The 20,796-nt window shown below is 55.8% G+C and overlaps 9 protein-coding genes across 9 annotated transcripts; 5 read left to right on the top strand and 4 right to left on the bottom strand.

Annotated features, from left to right (window-relative positions):
- Window positions 1-2,236: 2,236 nt before the first annotated feature.
- QBC33DRAFT_460593 (uncharacterized protein) lies at window positions 2,237-4,685 on the top strand (the record flags this gene model as incomplete). The annotated part of the gene is made up of 2 exons (XM_060425001.1): window positions 2,237-2,452; window positions 2,526-4,685. 2 exons carry the CDS (start codon window positions 2,237-2,239, stop codon window positions 4,683-4,685), a joined length of 2,376 nt encoding a protein of 791 aa, XP_060279064.1.
- A 584-nt stretch (window positions 4,686-5,269) lies between these two features.
- On the top strand, window positions 5,270-7,176 carry QBC33DRAFT_255878 (DAO-domain-containing protein). The gene has a single exon (XM_060423056.1). The coding sequence runs from the start codon at window positions 5,489-5,491 to the stop codon at window positions 7,103-7,105; it is 1,617 nt and encodes a 538-aa protein (XP_060279063.1). The 5' UTR covers window positions 5,270-5,488; the 3' UTR covers window positions 7,106-7,176.
- A 163-nt stretch (window positions 7,177-7,339) lies between these two features.
- On the bottom strand, window positions 7,340-8,068 carry QBC33DRAFT_623412 (uncharacterized protein; the record flags this gene model as incomplete). The annotated part of the gene is made up of 2 exons (XM_060432889.1): window positions 7,677-8,068; window positions 7,340-7,620 (listed from the first exon to the last, which is right to left on the bottom strand). The coding sequence occupies exons 1-2, from the start codon at window positions 7,753-7,755 to the stop codon at window positions 7,340-7,342; spliced, it is 360 nt and encodes a 119-aa protein (XP_060279062.1). The 5' UTR covers window positions 7,756-8,068.
- Window positions 8,069-9,323: 1,255 nt separating this feature from the next.
- Window positions 9,324-10,206, bottom strand: QBC33DRAFT_551202 (uncharacterized protein). The gene has a single exon (XM_060429149.1). It carries the CDS (start codon window positions 10,085-10,087, stop codon window positions 9,545-9,547), a length of 543 nt encoding a protein of 180 aa, XP_060279061.1. The 5' UTR covers window positions 10,088-10,206; the 3' UTR covers window positions 9,324-9,544.
- Window positions 10,207-10,366: 160 nt separating this feature from the next.
- On the bottom strand, window positions 10,367-13,107 carry QBC33DRAFT_599753 (averantin oxidoreductase). The gene is made up of 8 exons (XM_060432050.1): window positions 12,734-13,107; window positions 12,573-12,665; window positions 12,058-12,520; window positions 11,805-11,988; window positions 11,632-11,745; window positions 11,293-11,563; window positions 11,058-11,221; window positions 10,367-10,994 (listed from the first exon to the last, which is right to left on the bottom strand). The coding sequence occupies exons 1-8, from the start codon at window positions 12,809-12,811 to the stop codon at window positions 10,820-10,822; spliced, it is 1,542 nt and encodes a 513-aa protein (XP_060279060.1). The 5' UTR covers window positions 12,812-13,107; the 3' UTR covers window positions 10,367-10,819.
- Window positions 13,108-13,884: 777 nt separating this feature from the next.
- Window positions 13,885-14,438, top strand: QBC33DRAFT_599750 (putative glyoxalase bleomycin resistance dioxygenase; the record flags this gene model as incomplete). The annotated part of the gene is made up of 2 exons (XM_060432049.1): window positions 13,885-13,896; window positions 13,947-14,438. The coding sequence occupies 2 exons, from the start codon at window positions 13,885-13,887 to the stop codon at window positions 14,436-14,438; spliced, it is 504 nt and encodes a 167-aa protein (XP_060279059.1).
- Window positions 14,439-15,074: 636 nt separating this feature from the next.
- Window positions 15,075-15,437, top strand: QBC33DRAFT_563446 (uncharacterized protein; the record flags this gene model as incomplete). Its single annotated transcript, XM_060430286.1, has 1 exon — window positions 15,075-15,437. One exon carries the CDS (start codon window positions 15,075-15,077, stop codon window positions 15,435-15,437), a length of 363 nt encoding a protein of 120 aa, XP_060279058.1.
- A 216-nt stretch (window positions 15,438-15,653) lies between these two features.
- QBC33DRAFT_563445 (quinon protein alcohol dehydrogenase-like superfamily) lies at window positions 15,654-17,621 on the top strand (the record flags this gene model as incomplete). Its single annotated transcript, XM_060430285.1, has 1 exon — window positions 15,654-17,621. One exon carries the CDS (start codon window positions 15,654-15,656, stop codon window positions 17,619-17,621), a length of 1,968 nt encoding a protein of 655 aa, XP_060279057.1.
- Window positions 17,622-18,574: 953 nt separating this feature from the next.
- Window positions 18,575-20,689, bottom strand: QBC33DRAFT_255794 (major facilitator superfamily transporter). Its single transcript, XM_060423054.1, has 4 exons — window positions 20,299-20,689; window positions 19,850-20,233; window positions 19,036-19,787; window positions 18,575-18,963 (listed from the first exon to the last, which is right to left on the bottom strand). Exons 1-4 carry the CDS (start codon window positions 20,568-20,570, stop codon window positions 18,824-18,826), a joined length of 1,548 nt encoding a protein of 515 aa, XP_060279056.1. The 5' UTR covers window positions 20,571-20,689; the 3' UTR covers window positions 18,575-18,823.
- Window positions 20,690-20,796: the final 107 nt, after the last annotated feature.

The raw sequence follows: 20,796 nt of genomic DNA, 5'->3' as shown, positions 1-20,796 counted from the left end.
CATGTGGAGGCTTGGCTCTTCGAAAAGGCTTCACTGACGACAAGGACATCATGTGACTCGAGCAGGCAGGCAGTTACTTGAGGAAGGGAATTATGATGCTGCTCCATGTCCTCCCTTGCAGGCCATCCCGGCAATCGGCAATCACCCTGGAGACTTCCTACCGGTCCCGTAGCAGGGACTATCATGTGTCCTTCGACGAGGATCGGCTTCAACGTGTCAGGACTATAGCGAAAAGTCAGGAGCACGAAAGAAGCAGTCCTCGAGGCGTGGCTCTTGGACATAGGCCATGTAACATCCACACAGAGCGAAGCAGACGGACCAGCCGATAAACCCAGCTTAAAAATACGAGTGGAGATATCGCTGCATATGCCTCAAAGGCGAGAAACGCTCCACATGGGAACCGGGCAATGGCGAAGTCCGAGTGGGAAGCAGAGCACTCCTTTGGAGGATATAACGTCTGGGTATCCACTACAAGCCATGCGGGAGGACCTCTTGTGGATCTTTGCTATCTCCAGCCCTACCTCCCTCGTGGAACAGACTTTGGAGGCAAGTACATCACAATCCGTCCCGAGTTCTCGGCTGCGGATACGAGACATCCATAAAGTATATGCAACCCAGGCCCTAGACACTGATCTGGTCAGCCGCCTGGCTATCAGGGCGACCGGAACTCGGAAAGACGGTACATCCTTTGACATGTTCCTGCCGTATTCAGAGCAAATTATTTCGCAGACCGGATCTTCGATGGCAAGAACCGGGGGGGTGGATGAGCGTTTTGCCATGGCGATTCATTCCCAAACCTCGACCTTGTGGTCACACAACAGAACTACTGGATAGTTTGCGTTCATAGTCGGCTTGATAGCCACACGTCGGATGATATTCTTCTAGGCTCCCATGTAGGTTGATATGGTAGATGATACAGGCCATTTTTTGTCTAATAAAGTACTGTACAACGTCGCCAGGCTCGTGATGGACCTTACGGCTGGAGTCTGAAACACAAATGGGTCAATGGAGGGATTCAGGTAGAGACCTCTGGGATCGATTGTTGATCTGGAAACCTCAGACGCCTGTGCTATCTTCTACCTCTAGAAATCACACCAAAAGTAGCCCTAAATAGATTGCGCAAGCACTCTGTAATTCCAATCCTTGTCGCCAGCCATGAAATCATCAATGAAGCAATCGGCATTAACGATCCAGCGAGAACTGCGACTAAAAAAAACCGTGTAGCACATCAATACCTCGGAAAAATGAACGCCAGACCAGTCAGTCTTTCCTAGACTAGCAAACTCGCGAAACAAAAATCACGCCAGGCCCATCTGCCAACATTTCAGACCCTAGACAGCGGAAAACTAGGCGACTATTCGCACAGCCCCTCTGTGAGCAGCTACTCGTCTTTCGTATCAGCATTGTCGATCGCTTACAGGTTTGGCCCAGCTAGGATGTGAAGCACCTCTTATTAATTTCCTCTCGACCTCGCTCTGCCGCAACTTCGGAACTTCCTTTGGGTCGAACGAGTAGGTAGACGAAGAATCGCGGGGCTCTGTGGTCTTCATGGGGACTGTCCCAGAAGCCGGCCTCGACTTTGCTGACTTGGTGGAAAACATGTTGAAGCGCCAGGGCATGTTGATGTGATGGGTTGTAGGAAGGAAGGGGTAGGCAGTTGAAAGTAGCTGTAGGCTGTTGGTATCTCGCAAAGATCGCAAAGAAGATAATCGTTGGAAACTTGGAGATGATTTGCTCGATGTTGGTTGGATATGTGTTATTGTTCTTGTTGACTTGAATGAGATGGTCTCTTGGGAGGCTGCACACCAATGGACTTATATACACAGATACTTCGCACACCCAGGTTGAACTCCGAAGCCACGTTAGCCATCATCGGAATTCATGATTTTGGCTGAGAGTTAGGCTAATGATTGGATACACGAATGGGCTCTAGCCTGTTTTAGTACAATGCCGACCGTCGGAGTTGGAAGTCCGATCTTGGTTACGCAACCCCGCGTTAGTCCGAAATCCAAAAACGTCAGCATCGGGGTTTCGATGACGACGCACCTTTCCTCTATTCGACCACAAAACCCTATTCCGAGAAGGAACAATAGCGCGGAGTCGGACTTCGGCCAAGATTCAGCAATCTCATTGTTCATTCCGACTCCGACTTTCCATATTTATGCCGATGCCCTCTTTCCCAGACCCGCCGGTTGCCAGGACCGACTTCTGCGGAGCACCCCGAGCACCCGCCGCGATGGCTCGGAATGACGGCGGCCAGATTGTGGACCTGCAGTTCACGCCGACAAGCCAGGCCCTTACTGGCAAATACCGACGCAATGGGAAGCTGCAGTCCTGTGAGCCTTGCAGGAAGAGCAAGCTCAAATGTGATCATGTTGTTCCCGCTTGCGGGAGGTGTGTCAAGAGAGGTCGGGATAACCAGTGCGTCTATCATCCGAATCCCCTCTCGCGGGTCAGTTTACCTTTCATATTCCCACCCCCTTGAGAAACCCGCCGACATTTGTCCAACTGATGGGCAATATCAGCGTCGGCAAACACCAACACCAACATCTATTCCGACCCCATCGACGTCCATCATAAGCGACAGTCCCGGAACCCCCTCCCAGTCAGTCGAACCATCGCATCCGCCATGCACAAGCGATGGCTCCTTCCCAGACGCTCAACTCCCGCCCGCCGTGGAAGTACGGGGTCCGGCGCGCAGGGCGGCATCGGCCCCGCCGCGGGACTCTCGGGGCGAGCTAGTAGTGCGTGGGAATGCCGGTTTCTTCGGCGCGACATCCTACTCCTGTATCTTCTCGGAAGGGCTAGGAAATCTAGAAGCAGCCTCTGCGGGCCTGGAAGCGCCACAGACGCTGGATATGACCGTTTCGGAAGAGCGCATCGCCAGGGGCTGTCAAGTGCTCGCCTTTCTCAAGGACAAGCCCATGATTAACAGGTTTGTATCCCGATGGTATGAGATCTGCGAAGGGGCGGCAGGGGTCTGCCTCGAGTTCATCATGAAGGAGTGGCTCATGAAACTGGGGATCCATCACGGCGAGGTTCTGACAAGCCAAGACCCCGAGAAAATACGTCGCCTGTGCGAGCTGATATGGCGGAACACACAAACCCCCCTGGTCTTCAGCCGCAAGACAACGGCCTTGGAGTGGGCACATCTGAGCACCGGACAGAACCTCAGATGGGAAGTCATCGGGCTCATCGCCGCGGTCGTCGGGCTGTGCGCCAGCTGTCTCGACCCATCCGATCGATTCCTGAGCTATCACAAGGTCACGCGGTATTCCATCTCGAAGAAGATGAGGGAGATTTCAAGCACCTGTCTAAGTTTCTGCCGTGATTGCGAGGCGATCGACGACATGTTCATCTGGCTCCTTCTGGAGGATGAATGGCTCACCAGCGCCATCAAGGGCGACAGGAGCTACGCCACATACCGGGCATCTGGCGAGACGAACAACGCCGTCCTCGCCATGGGCTTGCATCAGGGGGTCAAGGCCAGCGACAACATCCCCTTCTTCCTCGCCCAACTGCGCAAGAGGGCCTTCATGGAAGCGTACAGTGTCGAGGTCAGCATGGCGACATTCCTCGGGCGCCCACCGCGACTCTCGCACCGCTATTGCAAAATCGACCCGCCGCTGGATTTGACCGACCACCAGCTCATTCTCGAGGGTCCCGAGCTCGACGCAGCGCTGGCCGGCCTCGACAAGAACGGCTACAACCTAGCCGGGCGGCTGAACCGCATTACGTGCATGAGGACCTACCTCGGCCTCGCCCCGAGGAGAGAGGACATCCTCGACCTGGCGCTCGGCGACTACAGCCCGGAGGAGATCCTCCAGCGTGCCGAGGTGATCCAGCGCAAGAGCGAGGAGCACTGGGCCAGCCTGCCGCCGTTCATGGCGAGGACGCGCGACTCGGCCTTTGACTTCTCCAAGACGAAGCCGCTGGAGACACTGTACAGCAGCTCGGTGCGGCAGGGGTCGCGGGCCAACGAGCTGCTCCTCCAGCGGGTGCTGATGCGCCGAGCCGGGGCGAGCCCGGAGAAGCTCGTAGGCGCCGCGCGGGACATCCTCCGCGACATCCTGCAGATCACCCAGCGCCATGACATCGCGTCCATGTTCCGCATGGACTTCACCGCCCTGCTGGTCGCCCACGGCCTGCGCAGCGGCGCCATCATCGCCGTCGAGCTGCTCAAGCAGGAGCAGCAGCAGCAGCTGTCCTTGGCCCACCACCACCACCACAACCACGGGAACCCGCCCCCGCTGCTTCCCCGCAGCCAGACCATCCAGGACCTGTCCGTCTTCGCTGCGAGGCTTGGCGCCGTCGATCCCAGGGACGGGGCCTTTGGCATGTGCGACCAGGGACGCAAGGTCATCACCCGGATCCTGGACAAGATCCTAACTCCGTGTCCCCCCGCTGCTACTGCTCCCAGCTTACCCCCTCCCGCCTTCCGTCATCCTGCACAGGCGCCGCAGTACCAGCAGCATCAGGGGGGGCTCGGGCAGATGGATCTTGATGGCCCTGCGGACCGGGGGGCGCAGGAAGCCGGCCTCGCCGTGCCGGACATGGCGGGCGGGGGGTTGGCTGACTTCGGTATCGCCATCGAGGCTCCCTTGAGTCTGGGGCATGATACCGATTTTATGCAGTGGCTTGAGAACATGGACTGGGAACGTGCAGACACGTGGACTGGGTTTTGAACGTCTCTGTAGCTGTTCCATTTTCCCCGACTTGCTTGTTGAGCGTGCTTTCAATTGTGTTACCACAATATCGGGATTCAGCCTTTCGGTTATTGGTGTTCACGGAGAGGGTTATCGGGCTTTAGACACGGATTTTTGGTTAGCCCTATGGCGTTTGCGAGGATCTTATCAGTAAGAAAGTTTCCCTATCTTGGCACACCTTCTTGCACAACACACCAGCAATGCCACACCTTACTGGGGCAGTGTTCTTCAGCTTCTCCGTACGTGGGACCCCGCCTGTACAGCAGGTCCGCAGACATGGACCGGAAAGACGCGTTCGGGCGAACCGCTCTCTACTACGCAGTGCGGAACTAGCACCTCGATGTGGCCTAACTGCTCGAGCGCAAGAGGTGGCACGTTTCCGACGAGGTTATCCAGAAGCATGTGGCGGACTCGAGGGTTGACTTCATGGCGACCGCGGAGAGCTGAAGATCAACTAATTCCCTTCCATTTAATTTGTCCTCATGATGAGTGGGAGTTAATCGTTTGGGCTCTAGCCCGTTTCCATGACGACTGCACCGTTGACGTAATTATTTAAGCCCCTCCCAAGTGAGTTCCAAAAGCACTCGTCATTAAGTCTTGTCAACGAGTCACATCCAAGTTTGGGGGTAGTCAAATACGCCTGCTTACGATTAAGATGACGTCGACAATGAATCCAAATCACCAACTCCGTCCTATCTCAGCATCCCAACAACACATTTCCGCACTTTGCGTTAACTTACCATACCGTTGAAGACCTGTCTAACTTGAATGAACAACGCAACATGCCATCCCCGGGCAGAGACCATTACATCCAAACTTCAGGGTCGACAGACCCCGTTTGGGTGCACAACGACCAATACTCGAACAGACCTCAATTCCGACCCTTGATAGAGGATATCGAGACGGACGTCTGCGTCATCGGCGCGGGCATTGCAGGAATCTCGGTCGCCCACGAGCTGGTCGCACGCGGCCACGAAGTAGTCCTCATCGAAGCACGCGAGACCGTTTCCGGAGAGAGCGGCCGGACTAGTGGCCATTTATCAAACGCGCTTGACGATGGATACACCAATATCAAGAAGAAGCACGGCAGGGGCGGAGCCCAAGCTGCCGCAGATAGCCATACCTGGGCGCTGAACCATGTCGGCGAGGTGGCGAGGAAGCATGGAATCGAGTGCGAGTATCGCCATGTCCCCGCGTATAAGATCTCCCAGTTTGAGCGGGGCGACTCTCACCACGGCAACGACGTAGAGGCGATCAAGGAGGAGGTCGAATTGGCAAAACAACTAGGTCTCGACGCCGATTTCCGCGAGGGTCTAGCGGTGAAGGGGTGGACTGGCAAACCCGACCAGCGCGACGGAGCCGTTTTCGCAAACCAGGCAGCTTTCCATCCCACCTTGTATCTCGTCGGCGTCCTGAACTGGCTCAAAGAGCAGCCAAACTTTCGATGCCACACCCTCACGCGCATGTTGACGATCGAGGAAGGGACCAAGGGGATTCTGGGCATGGGTGGCAAATCTGTAACTGTGAAAACCGAAGGGGGCAATACGATCCAGTGCGAGCACGCCGTCGAGGCGACGTGCGTCCCGCTTCAGAAGCTGAGCATCATTGCCGAGATGTCCTACAACCGCACCTACTGCATCGCAATCCGCGTGCCCAGGGGCTCCGTCGAGGACTGCTTCATCTACGACTCGGCCGATCAGTACAAATACGTCCGCCTGACGCCGTGCGACGAGCGGGACGACTTCCTGATTGTGGGCGGCTGCGACCACAAGGTCGGCCAGGAGAGCCCGGCGGGCCGCTTCGAGGATCTCGAGGCCTGGACCCGCGAGCGCTTCGCGCAGGCCGGGACGGTGGACTACAGATGGAGCGGACAGGTGTACGAGCCCGTCGACTTGGTCGCCTTCATCGGCAAGAACCAGGGCTGCGAGCGCATCTACGTCGTGACGGGCGACTCCGGCAACGGGCTCACGCACGGCGTCATCGCGGGCCGGCTGCTTGCCGACGAGATCGAGGGCAAGGAGAATCCGTGGGCGGGGCTGTACTCGCCCAAGAGGATCCTGTCCATTGCCAAGTCTGCGCCCGAGATGCTGGCGCACGACGTCCAGATTAACACGCAGTACAAGCGGTTTCTGGAGTCGGACATAGGCGATATCGAGGATCTGGCCCGCGGGTCGGGTGGCGTGCTCAATAAGGGCTTGTTGTCGAAGCCGGTTGCGATCTACAAGGATGAGGATGGACAGGTCACCAGGATGAGCGCGCTGTGCCCGCATATGAAGGGTATTGTGTGCTGGAATCCGGTGGAGAAGTCGTTCGATTGTCCTGTGCATGGGAGCCGGTTCTCTGGCACTGGAATATGTGTCGAAGGGCCGGCGAAAGCAAATCTGCCGCAGGAAGCGTGAGGGAATAAGTTAAATATCATGGCCAATTTTCCATCTAAGCGATCGTATAAGTTGGGCTAGCCCTCCAAGAGTCCACCGTAGAACAGAAATAGCCACAGCAAGCAAGGTGGCACACTCGATGAGCAACAAGTGATGGCAAGAGTCATGCCAAAGACGGGCCCCGAAGATCTGATGCAGCAAGTACCTCCATATTACTCCCAAGGTGGCTCGCTTGTACCATGTTCTCAGGTCCCACTACTTGGGGCACGAGCTCGCCCAGTTGTTGCCAGAACACACCGACGAAGTCCCGTAGTCGCAGCACCCACCGGAAGAGTTGCACTCGAAGATGTCTCGGGTGAACCAGCCATCCCCGGCGGCGGTAACGGCAGAGCAAAGTCCGCAGTACGAGCCCTGCTTGGTGCCCTTCTTGCACTTGCACCCGTTCTTCTTGCAGGCGCGCTTCTCGAGGCCCCGGCCTTCGACATCTCGGACCTCCACCTCTGCATCCCTCTTGATCTTGGCGTCGACCTCGGAGGCTGTAACGTGTTAGAAGAGGCATTGGGGAGTGGATATTGGCGGGTCGGGCACTAACAGATGCTCCCCTCCACCGCGACGGCAGAGGCGGCCGCGAAGAGCGAGGCAAGGAGAATGGCGGACTTGATGAGCTGCATGGTGGCTGATCTGGTGACTGAGGGAACTTAGCACTGGCCCTAAACACGACTGGGAGAGGGGAGGGCGAGAGAAGGGGTGTGCCTACCTTGGCAAAGACAATGCGAGTATGCTAGAGGATTGGGAAAATGTGCTCGAGTGATGATGGGAATCAGAGACGTGGAGGAGGGAGGGAGCACCCGTACTTCTTATACTTCCTCAACCACCTCGATGGGTAGGTAGTGCTACACGAGTTTATCGACCATACGCGAGCCGTCGAGACTATTTTGAGGTGTCTGGTTTCACAACATTGAGAGTGTAAAGCACGGTTAGGAGTTGAGAGCTGAATGGTCAGAGGCTAGAACCCGATGAACCCGGTAGCCAAGAGTCCCGTTGTCGGTGATTGGGTCGTTAACAGACTGCATTTGCCTTCTCAGATATCTATTCCCGCAGCTGGGGGTTGAAGGTGGCATTCTCGAGTAATCACAGACAACATTAAGCCGCCCATGCTCCTAAACTGGAGTAATCTTCAAATGCAATACAGGCAGCCTGCAACATCCCGCCTGCAACGGGAACGGATATTGAGTAGACAATATTCTCGAAGTAGGGGAAATTCGGCGGTGTAACCGAACATGTTGGTCGGGATCGGGATGTTGAATGAGATCTTATCCAGGGACTTCCTCTGAGAAGTTGTAATCATCGGCCGCAGCAATTACAGGCGGCGGGATTGTTGGCCCGGGATACACTTTGAACGTTCTCCAAAGGGTCAATCAGCGTATCATTTTCGGCTGACTCGAAGAGTCTAGTCTCACGACGGGACGATGAACGATTAATATATCGGAGGTAGCAACCGGGAGAGAGACCCAGGTAATGAGTAGTATCGGCACACCATCTTTGAACATAGCGTTCCATGTTACTGGCTAGCCTCCTCGCCTAGACAGGGCGGGGTAGTCCCGGATATATGCCAAACTTTAAATATAGCGTCGAGAGTACCCGGTTTCTCAGAAGTCGGGCACCATATCCAGGCTATCCTCCGAGTTCCGAGAGTGTGAATGTAGGGAACTCGGTGAGTATCATGATGCGGCGAACTAAGTTGGCATTCAGCACCGGTCATGCTGTCAGGAGTGCCTGTATTTGTAGTGGCCGCCGCTGTCCCTCTGGGAAGTTGCTGATACTCAAATCCCCACCAAAGACAAATCTTACTGCGTAGCCAGAAGAGCATCTGTACTTAGACTTCAATTTTGGGGCATCGTCATACCAACATTGGTCTCATATGCGCCACGCATAACGGGATAATTATCCCCAGGGGGTGAAATGGTTAATTTAACCGAGTAGACACTGAGACTTGCAAGGGCAAATTGCTTACCCACCATCTCGGGATGGATTGTTTTGCCGGTGGCCTGGCCTGAAAACATGGTCGGCAGGCGAAGATGAAGAGCTGGCGACAACCCGATATCCAGCCCCATCTGTCGCCTTGTAATTATAGTCCTGTCCAATTCCGTTGCTTCGCGGTTGCTCCGTGGTTTTGAAGAGGGAAGGAGGGATATGACTTCAAGGATAGAATGTGTGGACGAGCCAAGTCAGCAAAGGTGCCAACGCAAGGTGCCAATGCATGTATTAATAATGCAACTAATCATCGCCAGCAGCGTTACATTTTTCGTGTTGGGGTCGTTAGGTACGTCCAACGCATCGCTTCCACCCGGGGTCCAGAAATTCCAACCGTATCGCTAGTTCGCTACTCTACCCGGGGATACTAACACGCTCATTCACCTGCTCTTGGCGATCTCCCTCTCTCCTTGCGCTACCGTTTAATCAATGGGCTCCTCCTACCTCTTGGCGAAGCCTCTCCAAACCGTGCCCGGCATGCTCCGCGGGCGCCCTCTCGATTCCGTTGTGGGCCTGCGGGCGCGCTTGCTGGGAATCTTCCTCCATCGTGGACGCGGCGTCTTGTCGAGTGGCGGTTTTGTCGAGACCTTGAGGAGCAGCCTCTCGATTCCCCATCTCAGCCTCCAGACTCGGGCCTCCTGCGGCTGGTGCTGACGCCGGTGCCGGTGCTGCTACGCCGCTCGGAGCTGCGTCATGCCCTTCATCTCCCGTCGGATCGCCTTCCGGGGTAGGCACTTGGTCTCCCGCCTTGGGCGCCGGCGCTACGCCGCGAGTCTTCGGCCGGCCAGACCGGGCGCCGACCGTAGCGGTCTCGGCGCGAATTGCGGACCGGATTTGGTGCTTTGTGTAGCCGGTTATGGTATGGATCCGGGCTGGATTGAACTGGGCGTCGTAGTAGAGGGTTCGTACGCGCTGCCGTTGCTCAGTGGTGAGCTGTTTCGTGCCTGAAGTCCCCTTTGGCCTGCCCATTATGTCGCCTTGTTTTACCACCTGCTGCGTACTGGGAGAGGACACGTTTTCGAAATTTGCGCGAGGCTTGGCCTGTTTTGGCGGAGGGGTTGCCGAGCACGGACCTCCGGTACTTTGCAGGGGTTTCTTTTTAGGTTTTTTTTTCTCTTTTTCTTTTTTTTGTGTGCAGTGAGGAACAAGATCAAGCTTCAAGCATTGGGCGCCCCACTTGTCCGCCTTGGCGCCGGGTTTGCCAATTGCGGAGCATACAACAAATGCCTGAGGGCAGCGCTACAAAAAGCCCGGTCGCTCCAGGTATTGTTGGCGTAATTATTTGCCTACCAGACGACAAGCGGCGGCCTTCTATTTGTTGATGGCACTCTTTGAACACTCGTCGTGCCACAATGGGATCGGTTGGGATGCGATGGCCTCAAGATAGATCTCGCAATCTAGAAGATGGCAAGTTCCACCTGTCTCGAACTCGTGCATCACGGCGGCGGCTCACGCGACTGCAACAGGCAAACCTTTGAGGGAGCACCGGGAAGAGAATAAATGAACGATGCCTAACTACTTGAACAGTAGTATCATTGAACCCGAGCAAATCTGGGAGGACGATTTAAGCAAAGAATGCGGGGGTGGAGATGCTACCCCGACAAGGCGGGTAACGTTAAGCTTTACGTTTCTCGATGCATCAACTTCTTTTTTTCCCCAATTCCCACGTCAACCAATGTTCCCCCCTGGGTTGCTGTTCCTTTAATCCTTCCGCGGGGTAAGCTTGGCGTACAGACCAGGCTTCATCCAGTTGTTGTAGACAGTCAAGCCAGGGTAATCCTTCTCCGGGTCCCATGCATCGTGGTTACCATGGAAGGCAATATCGTTGTGCCAGAGCAGCTTTCCAATGATCAGGCGCATCTCCATGTAAGACAAACTGTTTTGTTATGTCAGCATCGAAACACCGCACACCCTCAAACTAGTTAGCTCCATTACTCACTTGCGGCCGATACAGCCCCGGGGGCCAAGAGAAAAAGCATTTGAGGCACCAAACTTGTCTGTGCTGCCCTCCTTGTTAAGCCACCTCTCCGGAAGGAACTTGTAAGGGTCCTTGAAGTTCCTCTCGCTGTGTGTTGCGCCCCACATGGGGACCGACACGGTGGTCTGCGACGATTGTCAGAAAGTTGGCCATGCACCCGACACGTAACCCCGGGGCGAAGATAATTATCACTCACTCCTCCGGGAATAAACTCTCCGTCAACGGTGTCGCCGCCTTGGGGCACAGTTCGCACGAACCCAATCGGCGCGCTGGGGAAGATGCGGAGACCTTCATCAATCACCGCCGTCAAGTAGGGCAGCTTCACCAGATCCTCAAAGTTGAGATCTGCGTCGGACTTGAAGTTGGACCGGATCTCCTCGGTTAGCTTGTGCAAGACACGTGGATTGCGGAGAAGGTGGTTGAAAAGACCGGCGAGGAAGCCTGCTGTCGTCTCGGTTCCAGCAATACTGTCAGGGGTTATTAGCTGTGCGTAACAACGGGGTCACACATGGCTCTAGAGACATGCCTTACTTACATGAAGAGAGCACCGTTGACGATGACCTCGTCCTTGTTGATGGCACCGCTGTCAGATTGCTTCAGGAGGTAGTAGAGAAAGTCCTTATGGTCTGAGGAAGATTGGGACATGCGCCTGGACAGTGACCGGGTTAGCGAGTCAGCTCCGGGGATTCGGCAAGCAGGCAGGCATACTTCAACATCTTCTCCCTACTGTACTCGAGGTGCTGGATTCGCGTCTTGCGAATGCGGTCGGGGATTAGCTTCAACAGCAGCTTCTGCATGGTGCCATTGGCTTGCGCAATTCTGCGGGTAGCCTGCTCGAAAGCACCGGCCTTGATGGAAGCACTGATGAGGGGAACCCAGAATCGGAAATCCTCTATTATCGCAATGCGTTAGCAACCTTCGCGAATTTCTGACACCAGTGCCGGTATCGGTGGGGACTGACCGTTGGTTAAGCAGCCGAAGGGCTCGCCGAGCGCCATGTCGCCGATGATATCGAAAGTCGTGTAAGCGAACCAGTCAGCCAAGTTGACAGGGGTTCCAGTCCTGGCAAACCCCCGCATCTTGTCTGAGAAGACATTGATGTACGACTTGACAATGTACTCCTGCTCGAGAAGAGCCTTGGTGGAGAATGCATGAGACAAGGCTCTTCGTTGCCGAGCATGGTCCGCGTCGTTGGCCATCGTGATGGTCGAGACTCCTGGGACGGACTGGATGCTCCCGACATGGATGGGGTCCTTGTGGAAGTTTTTGTGGCCAGGCCGGCTGCCATAGATGTCCTTCCAGGCAGCTTCATTGTCGAAAGAGAGCTCGTTGGGAGAGACTCGGACGATGGGGCCGTACTTGTCATGGCACGCCTTGATCCAGAATGGAATGCGGCCACGGAGAAGTGCGAGTACATTGGGGAACTGGTCCGGGTTAGTTGAATTACAGCGTTTACATCGCTTCCAAATGGCCTACCGGGGAGACTCTTGCAAGGAAGGGGCCCGGGAAGCGAGCCAGAGGGTGGATATAGAGGTTGTAGATGACTTTCCAGACCATCCATAGTGCTGCCTAGAACAAAAAAGCGCTTGTTAACGCCTGATATGGCTTCCAGTGAAACTCCTCACTCATGCACTTACCCCTACTACAGCAAGGACTCCAGCAAATGACGCCAGGCCTACATCGGTAGTCGCCGATGTCATTTGAAGGACAGCCATGGCGAATCCGCCTCTCCACCACTTTGCCTCGGGATTGGCCGAAGGGTTTTCAATATGAGAAAGACCGTGCTGATGTCCGGGAGATCCTAGAGAGTATCCAACCTCGGGCGACTCGATAATATGGCAATCGCCCAGTCAGAGGAGATTTGGGGGCTTGGTTTGGGGGTTTCGGAGTCCGATGGCTCAACAAATTGGGTCTCATGGATATTATTGAATTCGACAGTTGAGGAGAGTCGAATCCCAAATGTCCGAAATGTCCCACATGTCAATTGGGCTACTGGATGCGAATCGGGCGATCATGACCGATGGTCTTGCTTTCCACGCAGGCAATTGTTTTCCGCCTCCTCCTCATCCGGAATGTATAGTCCGCGTGGGAGAGGAGGCGGTGTGGGGAGCCATGGTGGACTGCACGTAATCTGTACAGCACTGTACCTTAGGTGTGGTAAAATCCCCTCAATGGGCACTCCAACAAGTTTCCCCCCAGAATAACCTCTTAACACCTCATTTCCCCGCACACAAATGGAGAATGGGATCGCTTCTCCAACATCTCCAAATTCCCAACAAGGCAGGTGTTGCGGGGTCAAGACAGGGACAAATAAATGCTGTCACTTCCAACATCGCGTCAGCAATGGGCAGAGAGGTTCCTTCCAAACCAGAGAACTGATGATAATGTCAAGGCGGTGCGCCGGGTGGGAGATACGGCGAAGTAAAATCAGAGACTGGAATGTTCGGGGTCGGGTTGACCTGGACTCAGTTGGGCATGGCATGTTGTTGATGTTGACTTGGACATGAAGGGTCACGACACCTTAATGCTAATAGCAGCTTGACATCTCCCCCGGGAACTGTATTCCCAAGGATCAGTCCGCTCGTGAGCGATTACCCGAGCATCTGCGCCAACTCAACTACCCCCCAACTTGGTTTCCCCAAAAACAGAATTCACCCCGTCATCAATTTGAGCCAGTCCTTGCTCAGTTCTGATAGCCGCGGAAGCCAACCCTTTGCCATTGCACCGTGTCAATCCACGTCCCCTTCCCGGTAGACGCGCACATAATATCCATCACATCATCATCAAGATGGGCAGCGTTGTAACCTAGCCTTCGACCCCTGACCCGAGCCCGAGCTAACAATCCACCAGCCCAAACCGTTCAACCTCCCCGTAAACCACGTCGCTATTTCGGTCCCAGACTTAGACGCAGCCATAGCCTGGTATTCGACCATCCTGGGCTTCGTCCTCATCAAACCTCCCCGAGTCTCCGACCGCGCCGTGACCCCCGACGCGGCCATCTTCCAGATCTACCCCGGAGACCTGCGCCGAGTGCGCATCGCATGGCTCAGCTCGGGCAACGGCGTCGGCGTCGAGCTGTTCGAGTTCCAGGACCCCCGAATCCAGCCCGGCAACGAGGCCAGCTTCGAGCGTGACTACAACCGTGGCGGCTTGTTCCACATGGCCGTCACCGTCCCGGATGTCCAGGCAATGACCGACAGGGTTGTCGCGAGCGGCGGGAGGAAGATCGGGGCCGCCGTGACGGTGTTCCAGCACCGCGCGGCGTATATCCAGGACCCGTGGGGAAATGTGGTTGAGCTGCTGGAGTGCTCCTTTGAGCAGTTGATGTCAAACAGGACATAACACACCTTGTTTGTGAAAATTGGCTTGGTAAAAATAATCCTTGACCCCAAACCCGAAGGAGGTGATATTTTGCAAACATCATTGGGCAATAAAAGGAAACTTTAGTGAGGCTAGCAAATGGGCCACATGACGAGTAGGCGTGACTTGTATCAAAGAGGTTGTCGTTAGGTATTGAATGAAAGCGTGTGATCACACCACCATGCATTCCATTTGGGTCCTTTCATCCACATTCCGCATCCGGCACTCCTGCCCACCAACCCATACGCCGAGATGCTGAGATGCTGAGATGCTCCACGAGTTCCTTTTTCTTTTGGAACGATACGTCTTCCGTAAGGCCGCTATGCACTTCTATTGCATCCTCCCGTACTAGTCTTTGATGTTCCGTTTTCGTCGACCTTGGTAAGACTCGGGCAAGCACCGAGACGCTGGGATGCTGACCAGGTCTAGCAACGAAGTCCTCTTCTCGGTAGTTCTAAAGCAGGTGGCTTCTGGCCCCTCACCTTCTCTCGCCCCTCCGTCATTCACAACACACGATCTTCAACGGTGCATGAACCGCTTGCTTTTACACTCAGCCAAAAACACACAAGGCACACCAGAGACAGCACACCGCCTCTCTCAAAGCCAAAGACAGCGAAAATGGCCACGCTTCCGACCCTCCCCTACTTCGCGCCACCAGACCGCCTGCCTGCTCCACTGCCCACCGTTGCCGAAATAATGGCCGTGACGCCGCCGCCCGAATTATTCCCAAGAAAACACCCGGTCGTTCGCGTCGGCAAGCACGTTATGGTCAAATACGGGCGGGGGGTGCGCCTCCAGGAAGGCGAAAACATGCTCTTCGTCCAGCAGTCCTCGAACGTGCCCGTCCCGACCCTCTACGCCCTTTTCCACGACGAAGAGACGGGCAACAACTCCATTGTGCAGGAGTACATCCCGGGCCAGAACATGTTCAGGTACTGGGACACTCTCGATGCAGACAAACGCTTGAGGACGATGCAGTAAATATCTACTCGATCGAATTCTCGCCGGACAGCAGGTCACTTGCGTCTACCTCAGGTCAGACTGTCAAACTGTGGGACGTGGCAACAGGGAAGTGTGAGAGAAACAGCTTGACAGGAACAGGTCTAGAACCAGAGCGGTTGCGTTTTCTCCCGACGGCCACTTACTTGCGTCTGGCTGCCTCCAAGCGGTCGAGTTCTGGGACCGAGCAGTCGGGCAATGCATACGGACGTTTGCGGGTCACAGCTCACGCGCCGAGGCAGTGGCATTCTCGCATTGGTGACCCGCCAGGCTATCAAGGCTTATGATCTCGCCACTGGGCGCTGCAGACAGACGTTAAAGGTCCAGGGGCACGCGATCCTCTCGGCTGCCTTCTTGCCCGATGACAAATCACTCATGTCAGCAGCCCGCGAGAATGCGAAGATCTGGAACCTGGCGACGGGGAAGTGTATACTGACGCTCGGTAATCAAAACGGGGTAACCATGGCGGCCACGCTCTCGCATGACGGCCAGCCGCTCGCAGTTCTGTCCCACTTCAGGGACAGCTTTCGGCTGTGTCATCCGACAACCGGACACTGCATCCTGAAGGCCGAGGGCGAGGATGCCATATTCTCGCCTGACGGCCAGTCTGTGGCCACCACATGCGGCGATACAATCCTGCTCTATGATCCAACGACAGGCCGCTGTATGCAGACGCTTGGGGGCCATGACGACTATGTCATGTCGGTTGCCTTCGCGCCAAACGGCCAGTTGTTGGCAACGGCGGGCTATGATGGCAAGGTCAAGCTCTGGGACCTGGCGACATGGCGCTGGAGGCAGACGTTGAAGGGCTCTTTCGGGAAGTTCATATCCGTCATATTCTCCCCCGATGGCCGTCTGCTTGCGTTTATATCCGGCAAGGCGGTCCAGCTATGGGATCTGGCACAGGGGGGGTTGATCAAGACTCTTCAAACCCATCAGTTGAGTGTTCGGGCAATCGCCTTCTCTCCTGATAGCCAGTCGCTTGCGTCTGCATCTGGCCAGGCCGTACAGCTCTGGGATATAAAGACAGGGCTCCGGAGTCAAGAGTTCAGTGAGGAGTTCAGTGGCCACAGCTCAAGAGTCCAATTCTCTTCCGATAGACAGTTGATTGCGACTACATCGGACGATGAGGCCTTGAGGCTTTATGACGCGGGGACAGGGCGCTGCATCCTGTCACTCCGGGGCAGACCGTGCCCAATTATTGCATTCCCGTCCAATAGCCAGTCGTTTGCAATCCACCATGGTTGGGATGTCACACTCTACAATGCAGCGACACGGCGCCCCACCCAGAAACTCGAGGGCAAGAAATCAGGCGTCACCGCACTTGTATTCTCGTTCAATGGCCGCTTGCTGGCCTTGATATCGCGGACCCAGTCCTACAGGCGGTTGGAAGAATGGGAGTATATTATGGGGCCCCGGGTCTGCGACGTGATAGATCATCAAGTCGAGGTCTGCGATGTAGAGACGGGGCACTGCACATGGAAGCTCGACTATCGCCTGGAGCGTATCGGCGCCATCGCCTTCTCACCGGACAGCGGGTCGCTCGCATTGATAGCCTGTGACAGAATCAAACTTTATGACCTCGCAACAGGGACTATCACGAGGGACCTCTATGTCAACGTCGAAATCGAAACAAACGGTTCCATCGCGTTCTCGCACGATGGCCGGACGATCGCGGCCGTATGTCGTCATGATACGGTCACGCTCCGCGATCTGGCGTCGAGGACTCGCTCGGAGACGCTCCTGGGCCACGGAGTCGCCATCAGCTCAGTCGCCTTCTCGGAGGACGATCAGATGCTTGCGTCGGCGTCCATCGACGGCGCCGTCAAGATTTGGGCCTTGGCTACGGGGAAATGCACACAGACGTTCGAGTTGGGAACTCTGGTAAATTCTCTGGCCTTCGATACTTCCGGTTCGTGTCTCCACACGAATGTCGGCATCATCGCTCTCGATCCGGATCCCACACGACAGCCTCGCCGGCAAGGCTACGGCGTCAGCCCGGACGGGACTTGGATCCTCCGGGACGAGGAGAACATCCTCTGGCTGCCCCCAGAGTATCGGCCGGGGTGCGTGGGCGTAGCCGGCTCGACCGTCGCCATCGGCTGCCCGTCGGGACGTGTCCTGATTCTCGGGTTCGCGGGCGACGGACATCGAACGGCAACTTGATGAAGAGGCTACCATAGAAGTGGCCATCACCCTTGGGAGGTAATTAGACAAAGCGTGGGGCCATATGGCCGAGAATGTTTGTAGACCTGGACTGGTAGCTCTATAATAAACCTCCTAACCCAAGTTGCCCTCTTCCTTCAACTTATCGGACACAAGCATCAAAGTAGGGAAGGAAGAACGAAAATAGAAGACGTAGCAACTGCTCCAACGGCGAAGCCGCTGTGCTTGAGTACAGAACCCGCAGAACCAGAACACCCATCTCCTCCCTTATGCTTTGCCGCGTCGTCCCCGCCCTCGGTCTCCCTCAAGCCCGAACCGCTACCGGAAACACCCCCACCAAAACTGCCGCCTCCAGAGCCCCATGGGTCCCCGGGTCCCGCTTGCACCCTTTACCCCCGCCGTCCCCACCACCTCCATCTATGGTCGCCGCCGCAGACGTGCTGGTGCAGCTACCTCCTCGTAGTAGCCGCCCCTCCGACGTGCCCATTCCTTCTCGTCGCCGTCGTCGTCACACCGCCCCCGCCCCTCAGCTTGTCCTTCCCGTCAATGACCGTAATTGCCGTCATCCACCGGGCGCTCTCGGCGGCTTGCAGGGCCGTTCGTGTACGCGGCAGCGGCGGCACTCGTCGAAGCGGACTCGCCGAGGGCGCAGAGGTAGGCCCCCATCGTCGCCGAAGTCGATGCGCATGGCCCCCGGGCCGTAGGTCGGCGTCACGCCGGTGAAGTCGTTGCCGCAGTGTATGGGGCGCGGAAGTTCGTCTGGCAGGCGAGGAGGTATTGTGTCTCTATTGGCGCGGCGGTGATGACTGACTCGTAGATGTGGTAGGGCGTGGGGGGAGGAAGACGGTTGTTGTGCTAGGCTTTTGGCCTGTTGGCCCTGTACGAGAGGTCCGGTGGCGGCTAGAAGATAGAATAGAAGGGTGAGGGGAGGCGCCACTGTTGGGGTGAAAACTTAGGGGCTGGGCCTGCGCCTGGCGTGATTGGCAAATTTCGAAGACCTCCTGTCAAGGGCGCCGTGAAGTTGGTCCCTGATAATTCATTTGTTCCTGGTCGTCTATGGTAGCGTGAGGCCTCCTTGTAAATGTACAGTACAGACTTATGGGAAGAGTACCTGGCAAGAGTAGGGCTTGGGTATTAAACGTTGCCTCATGCTTAAGCTGGAAGAGACAGAGCAGAGCTGAAACTCTCACCATCAGAGCTATTTACACATCTGCCGTCTCATACTTGCTCCTGGCTCTGAGTCCCTTCCCCCATCGAAAAAAGGCCCAAGGAACTGGCATGAGAGCCACGGCAATAAATCCAAGCAAGCTAGTTGCCCATCCAATGCCTAGCGTGGTATACACTGGAAAGACACTCGTCAGCAAACGCTCCAATTCAGCCGCGTAATCCTATGAAATCAAGGCGACAGGCTTACTTTGAATGGTGAAGAGGGGAAATGCACCGGCCAGCCCGTAACGCGCGAAGCTATTCGCGCTGGCAGCACTGGCGACTGTCGACCCATGGTATACGTCAGATGTATACTGTATGGTGCTTACGAACACGCAGAGGTTCCCCCAGGCGAACGGCACAATGGCTACAGCAGGGCTCGCCCAGCTTATGTCGCTCCTCGCTGTCCAGGCCAACCAGAAGAGTCCCAGAGGCAACCCGATGCTGCCGATCATGGCCGGGTATAGACGGTACTCTGGAGGCGTCTTGTGCGACAGGTGCCTCCTGGATTGTGGGAGATAGAGAAGGACGTTGCAGATCAGGACGGTGAGCGCACCAAGGAAACATCCCACGACGATCGAGATGAAAACCAACCCCTGCTGCTCGATGCCGAAGCCGTAAACAGACGAGAAGATGAAGGGAACGGCGGCAAAGAATGTAAAGAGGGTGGCAAATTCGCAGGCGACGTAGAGGCAGATGAGCCCCACGATGGGTTCTGTGACCATCATGTGAAGGGGGCGTATGAGAGCGATGGTGAGGAACATGCCGACACGAGATTTCAGGGGTTGCTGTTTTGGCACGGGCAGGCCGAGCTGCTTCGCCCGGCGGCGCTTCAGGATTGGGTGGTAGGTTTCCCCAGCGGCAAGAGCGGCGAGAATGGCGACGGTGGCAAAAAAGATCAGAGTCCATTGGGTCCAGCGCCAGCCTTTCCTATTGACGACGAAAGAGCCTATGACAGGTCTTTGGGTGTTGATTAGCAGATGGTTATGAGGAGGGGAGGAATGATCGTAAGCAGTCCGTACCCAAGTCCCGGGCCCAGAAATGGCATCAAGATAAAGATGGTCGAAGGGATGGCGCGTTGAGCGGGTTTGTACGTCTCAGTGATGGTCCCCGGTGCAAGTGCGAGGCTGGGGGAGAACCAGAATCCGGCGAGAAAGCGCAGAAAACACAAGGCTCCGAAGTTGTTGGTAAACCCAGCACCCAGGGTGAAGAGTGCTCCTAACGGCATGCTCATGAGGTAGACAGGGTATCTGCCCATCGTCTCTGACAATGGCCCTCCTACGACAGGTCCGAGGCCCAAGGCGAAAACATACATTGATACCGGCAGTATGGACTGGGTGGTTGTGACGCCGAACTCGTGCTGGAACTCGGAATGTGCGGAGCTTGGGAGGGATGTTCCGATGGACCTGCAACTACTAGTTAGTTTTACCCCTTCTATGGCCTAGCCATGGCCCTGACAAATGACCCTTACGCAGTGAATGCAGCAGTGGATAGCATGAACAGCTGAAGTAGCTTCTTCTTATTCGGCCAGTTGTATGGATTATAAGGGTCCTCGTCCCAGTTCCAAGCCGCGGGCGTCTGCTCATTCCCATGCTCCTGATCATGATCCTGCGAGTTGCTCGCGGCAGTCTCAGGGTCGGTGATGGATGGCGACTTGGGTCTCTGGGCTCCATTTTCGAGACGCGCAAGCTCAAACTCGAGACCGCCCCCGTTTTGAGGTTCATGGGCGCCCTGCGTCGTCATATTGCCAATAGGTTTGTTCCCGTCATCGTTACAGGAGAACTGCAGGTTCTTGAATATAAGGGGGAGAGAGAAATTGTTATTCCCGTCCCCTGATTACTCGCATCGCCGATGATCCCGCCCCGACAGTTAGTACTCGGTATTAATTGTGGATGATTTATCAGCGCTACGTAATTTCTCCGACTTACTAATCAGTGCAGTCGGACAAATGACATAAATGGTTTCCGTG

Source organism: Phialemonium atrogriseum (genome assembly GCF_030411735.1).
Source record: "Phialemonium atrogriseum strain 8032-3 unplaced genomic scaffold QBC33scaffold_37, whole genome shotgun sequence".
NCBI lineage: Eukaryota > Fungi > Ascomycota > Sordariomycetes > Cephalothecales > Cephalothecaceae > Phialemonium > Phialemonium atrogriseum.
The sequence above is the reverse complement of the archived record's forward strand: the minus strand, read 5'-3'. Positions and strand labels throughout refer to the sequence as shown.

Coding starts and splice junctions, on each gene's coding strand:
- QBC33DRAFT_255878 (XM_060423056.1), top strand. CDS start 5,489: ATGCCATCCCCGGGCAGAGACCATTACATCCAAACTTCAGGGTCGACA.
- QBC33DRAFT_551202 (XM_060429149.1), bottom strand. CDS start 10,087: ATGGGCAGGCCAAAGGGGACTTCAGGCACGAAACAGCTCACCACTGAG.
- QBC33DRAFT_599753 (XM_060432050.1), bottom strand. CDS start 12,811: ATGGCTGTCCTTCAAATGACATCGGCGACTACCGATGTAGGCCTGGCG. Junction 12,521..12,572: donor TCCTTGCAAGAGTCTCCCCG/GTAGGCCATTTG, acceptor AACCCGGACCAG/TTCCCCAATGTACTCGCACT. Junction 11,746..11,804: donor AGTAGGGAGAAGATGTTGAA/GTATGCCTGCCT, acceptor GTCACTGTCCAG/GCGCATGTCCCAATCTTCCT.
- QBC33DRAFT_255794 (XM_060423054.1), bottom strand. CDS start 20,570: ATGACGACGCAGGGCGCCCATGAACCTCAAAACGGGGGCGGTCTCGAG. Junction 20,234..20,298: donor TCCACTGCTGCATTCACTGC/GTAAGGGTCATT, acceptor TAGTAGTTGCAG/GTCCATCGGAACATCCCTCC. Junction 19,788..19,849: donor TTTCTGGGCCCGGGACTTGG/GTACGGACTGCT, acceptor CAACACCCAAAG/ACCTGTCATAGGCTCTTTCG.